The sequence below is a fragment of the Bidens hawaiensis genome, unplaced genomic scaffold (genome assembly GCF_021521415.1).
Source record: "Bidens hawaiensis isolate Kalapana, Puna unplaced genomic scaffold, B.hawaiensis_p1.1 tig00419642_1, whole genome shotgun sequence".
Classification (NCBI taxonomy): domain Eukaryota; kingdom Viridiplantae; phylum Streptophyta; class Magnoliopsida; order Asterales; family Asteraceae; genus Bidens; species Bidens hawaiensis.
The window spans coordinates 197,487-202,748 of NW_027504921.1; the positions used below are offsets into that span (position 1 = coordinate 197,487).

The window sequence follows — 5,262 nt, forward strand, 5'->3', positions numbered from 1 at the left end:
CAGGGAATTGACGCCAGGAATACCTTGGAAGTAAAGTAACCGTAAGACGAGCGCGGGTACAGTGTTAAGGCAAAACCCTTCACATACCTAGCGCTCCGCAGAGAATTGAAACCAAGAAGGATCTGCTGGGCAATGCTTGCGGAAACGGAAATAACATCCCCGCATAGCGAGAACGTCGAGAACTACATTGTTTGAAGCTCCAGGATGGAATTGGTGGTTTTAACATAATTGATCACTATGTTCAAAACTACCAAAACCTCATGGAGAATCCACACAAGTGGGACTCAACGCTCCTGACTTGCGAGGAGGTTACAGACCTACCCGCATCATACCCAAAGATCAAGCAGGAAACTCGGGAACTTCTGCAAGTGACAAGGACTTCCGCGGGAAGAATCCCCATGGAAAACCTTAAAAAACCCTTTTCAAAACCCTTTGCTTAAGTCCAAAAGTTCACCTCACTTTATTAAACACTCATGAGAAGAACATTGGACTGGGGGGACTTGAAGAGGTAGGTCCCAGCAGAACCCAGTTGGACCCGCAAGACTCACCTTGAAGAGGGACGTCTGCGCAGAAACCAACTGGATCCGCAGGACCAACCATGCTAAGAGACGTGACGTCCTTACGCGCAGTACGCAAGCTGTTCCCGCAGGAAATGCCTCCCAATGGTGAAGGACTCTGCCTGTTCCCGTAGCTGCGGATACAAGCCATCAGGGAAGGCCACCCGCGCAGCAAGGCTACACGCACAAGGCACTTAGCTCTCAATCACTCAGTGTCACCTGAAGGAATGAGCAAAGCCGGGGACAATCCCGCACAAAGGCGGGAGGGGGAATACTCCCGCCCATAAGCCAGTCCGTACGATACGGGAAGATCTTCTGTACTGTACCTGACGAGGTATGGGCAAAAGATCTGACTAAAGATACGACAGCTTATTGACAACAGTATGGCGAGCAGCATGCTCATGTACTGTATGTCACTATTAGCCGCTGCCTACTCACCAACTCCTGTCATACCACGTGCATAGCCGGCAGTTGGTGGAAAAGGAATAGTACACAGCAGGCCGGGTCACTATCAGCCGCTGCCTACCCACCAACTACCAGCAGGGCACGTGCGTAGGCCACTGTTGGTGGAACAGGAATACTATTGCAGCCGGCCACACCTCCTTGGAAACCTACCTTCGGCTATAAATACCACAAATGGTATGATCATCTCATCTTATCATATCTTATCACATTATCATCATATTATACCTGATGTCTGCTCTAGCAATCTCTTAATATACATTTATATTTAAAGAGCAATCTAGTCTGATTCTCACGCCGGAGGGTGGTCACAAGGAGGAACCCCCCCTTCTCAGTGACAAGCTCACGGTGTCTGTTTTGCAGGTTATCAGAAGAACCATATTTTCTGGGTCTAACCCCTCGTGGGAAACATCTATCTAACCCCCAGGTTACCCGTAATCTGCCCGGGGTCCGGTTAGTGTTTCTTCACAATGGTTTCCTAGGTTTTATAAATTATAAAAAGGAATATAAAAAAAATCCTGAAATAGAGGATGCGGGGTGTAACCTTACACTACAACGTTTAGTGTTTCACTTTTATATAATCAAATCACGCACACTACCTTGAGTTTCACTAATTATGTCTAGCAATGTTATTTTTACCATCAATTACTTTAAGATATGTTTAATCGGGACAACACTCCTTTTAAATACCTCAAACAAAATTTTTAAAAAATGATTGATAAATGAATAGGTAAAGATTGAGATCCTTTGCATATGCTCTCTCATATTCCACAATTGATGATTACAACCCGAAAATCACTAGAGTAGTGAGCGGTATATTTACCCGATCACCACTACCCTAATACGCTCTCCCACTCTTATACACTTCTGTTTCGCATTCCTAATAATAAACAAAAACATCAAAATAAAAGTGATAATTTAGAAGAAAACCTTAAAATTTCTATAAAACTAGAATCCAAAAAGATTTTCCTCGAACGGAATTCAATTAGATGCATATAATCCTTTCCTCGAAAAACCACAACAAAACACCAAAAAAACCTGGATTACACATTTATATGGTTGAAGTCGTTAGCTTCACGACAATTAATATCGTTTGCTAATAATAATAATATAACCCGGATCCAAATTACCATACAATAACACTTTCAAATTTGATCAAAACTAATTCCCAAATCATACAAAAAATCCAGAAACTTTACATCAATTATTATTATTATTATTATTATTATTAATAATATCATTAATATCACTACCAACTCACCTCCAATGGCCAATCCACAAAACAAAGGATCAACACACCAGGGCCAACTAATAAAAAAAATAAAAAATTGTTAAACCAATATTAATAATATTATTAATATTAATCTTCAAAACCAGTTTTCTTCCATATGGCATTCCTAACTCTACTCAAATCTCTTCCTTTCAACGTCCTTCCAATCCCCTCCTGTACGGAGAACGACGCCATTCTCGTCCTCAACAAATACTCATGCGGTGGGACCCACTCTTCACCGGAGTTATAATCCTCTTCATCGTCATCGTCACTGTCTCTTCTCCGATTCCCCGTGTACCCATCTTTCAATATCTTCGACCAGTCCGGCACACTCACCGGCACCGACGCCGGAGTCCCTCCGACCGGCCGCTTCACCGCAGATCGCTTCGACACCCGTGTCACCGGCACCGGTTTACGCGACTCCGGCGACACGGACACGTTCCAGACGTCCAATTCGTCCAGTTCGAAGTCGGGTCCGGTGGATCCGGGTATCTCGCCCGAGAGATAACGGGTCAGGAAGTAAGTGTTTGGGGGAAAACACGCTTGTGTTGACCTCACAGGGGTATCTCCCTTAGCTGGTTTGAGGGATAATGGGTTTGTAGCTGGGCAAGCATTAAAAAGGGCTGAAACGAAGAAGGTGGAGAAACATGCTAAAGCCTGCGAAGAGAACCAACATGTTTTTGTCCCTCTGGCTTTTGATACATTTGGCTCCTTGGCACCGGAAGCTATCCGTTTTCTAACCAGGGTCCAACAGGTTGTGCATAGCAATGTGTCGACTCCAAAGGGGCAGGGGTATGTCTTTAGCAGGTTAGGGTTTGCAATTCAGAAAGGGGTGGCGGCGCAGCTTGTTGCCCGCCTACCTGCTATATTGATGTAATATCTATGTTTCATCAGTAGAAATAAAATGCAATATTATTCCTTAAAAAAAAAAAAAAAAAAAAAAAAAAAAAAAAAAAAAAAAAGATAATAAAGTATTAATAAGGACGCGGTTTTTATATTTGGGAGGTAATTTACGAATGAATTAAAAGATTGTGGTGGTGACTACGCGATAGTTATTAAATGTTTAATGTGTAGTTGAAGTTTCGTCTTATCTTTTAGGTAATATCCTTGTAAATATGCTTCACAACTGGTTGGTGCTGGATCCGATTTACCGGTTCACTCATTTTGAAAAAATCATATCATTAATTAATTACTAGTGTATCGTGAGTCGTGACCCATTTTCATTTTCGCTTTTTATCTTCTATTAATTTACTTTTTAATTTAATTCTTTTATAATTTTTTGGTTACCACTCTTTAAGTCTTTATCCTATTATTATTTTCTTAAGCTAAATTTTATATTAAAGTAAAGAGTTCAAATAGAAAACAAGTGTTTTATGAGAAGTGTGAGAAGAGCTTTAAAATAAAACAAACCATCTAAATATGACACTATACAATGTAAATATGAAACAATACAATTATTTAGAAACTACCAATCTCAACCACTAGATCATAGATCCAAGGGTCTAGATTTATTCTTATTATTCTCACAAAAATATTGTTTTTTACATTAACCCTACCCTATATTAAAAACATTCAAACGATTATAATGAGGAGGTGATAGGTAAAAGGATAACAAGTTGTGTCGGAATTCACTTTTGGATAGCAAACCCAATCTTACAAAAACAAAGTTTGGTTCTTAGAGGCTAGAAAATTACTATGTAAGACCCGCTGAACATTTTTTAAAAAGTCAACAGCCTTTGGGGCTAGGTAACCAAATGTGTCAAAGGTAAAATGAATAAACATGTGTTGATTCTCTAGACAAGATTTCTCATGTTTAGTAACGTTAACTGACATCATCTTCGATGCAGCCTGTTACGCTACAAATTGATTGTCTCTTATCCCAAAAAGAGGAGACAATCTTGTGTGGTTCACACAAACGTGTTTCCCTCCTACCCATCCAAAAACAAGTATATCGGTTGGTAGTTGAAAAGTGGACCTTTCTTCAGGTGAATTCGTCAGAAAGTTAACTGGGCCAACATAATTAAAAGGCATCAAGCAGCTGCATAAAAGAGTTGTACAATTCCATTCACAAAGAAGTTTTCATTTAAAAGAGCTAAGTTTGCTGATTACTCCTCTTTGTAAATTAAGCATTACATTCATCATCTAACATGTGTAGCATGAACTATATCATTTTTATAAGAAACAATTACATATGTATGAATTTCATTGTTTTTATTATACAATCTGTGCGTAACACACCGGTTTATAATCCGGTGACACAATAAAATATTAAATTTAAAACTTAAATATAAAACTTAATCTAAAATATCAAAATAATTTTTGAATTGTGGCATTGTTAATAATTAAACACACCACGTATATGCATTTTAAACAATCAAATAATCAATCAACCAGGTTAAATGAAAACGGTTCAAATTTAAAAAACAAAACAAGACTGGTTATGTGTCCGGTCCTGAAAACACCTGTTGTAATTTAACTGGATTAATATTATGTGGGTTAATATTTGATAAACTGGCCCCCACATGGTTGTTACCTTAACTTATCCAAATATCCTCCTGTAGTTTCACCAGACACGTTACATAGTTGCTAACACATTTTGAAATTGTCGTCAAGGGTAAAAAAGAGATAAGTTTTGTCGCGACTCGAGGGTGCGTGAGGGAATGAACCTGTTCTGGTTTCGGGTTGCGTGAATGAAACATTATGGTCCCCACTGGTTATTAAACAATAGAGACGCGTGTCGTCTTGCTTAGTGTGCCAGGTGGATGCGTAAGATGGGTCCCCGCTGCTAAAGGCACGTGGAGTGAAGCCCATTGGGTCTTTGATTGTATTGCGACAGTTGTCCTTTCTTATTGGTGTTTCTCAAATGCCCACAATTAGAGGTGTCAAATGGGTTGGGTTTTGTCGAACGAGTCATGGGTTAAAATGAGTCATGGGTCAAAAACGAGTATGAGTCAAAATGAGTTTGGGTCAAAA

The 5,262-nt window shown here is 39.6% G+C and overlaps 1 protein-coding gene across 1 annotated transcript; it reads right to left on the bottom strand.

The window, feature by feature from the left end:
* Window positions 1–2,379: 2,379 nt before the first annotated feature.
* Window positions 2,380–2,781, bottom strand: LOC143609463 (protein S40-4-like; the record flags this gene model as incomplete). The annotated part of the gene is made up of 1 exon (XM_077084212.1): window positions 2,380–2,781. A coding segment is annotated over one exon (402 nt), but the record flags the coding sequence as incomplete, so codon positions are not given.
* Window positions 2,782–5,262: the final 2,481 nt, after the last annotated feature.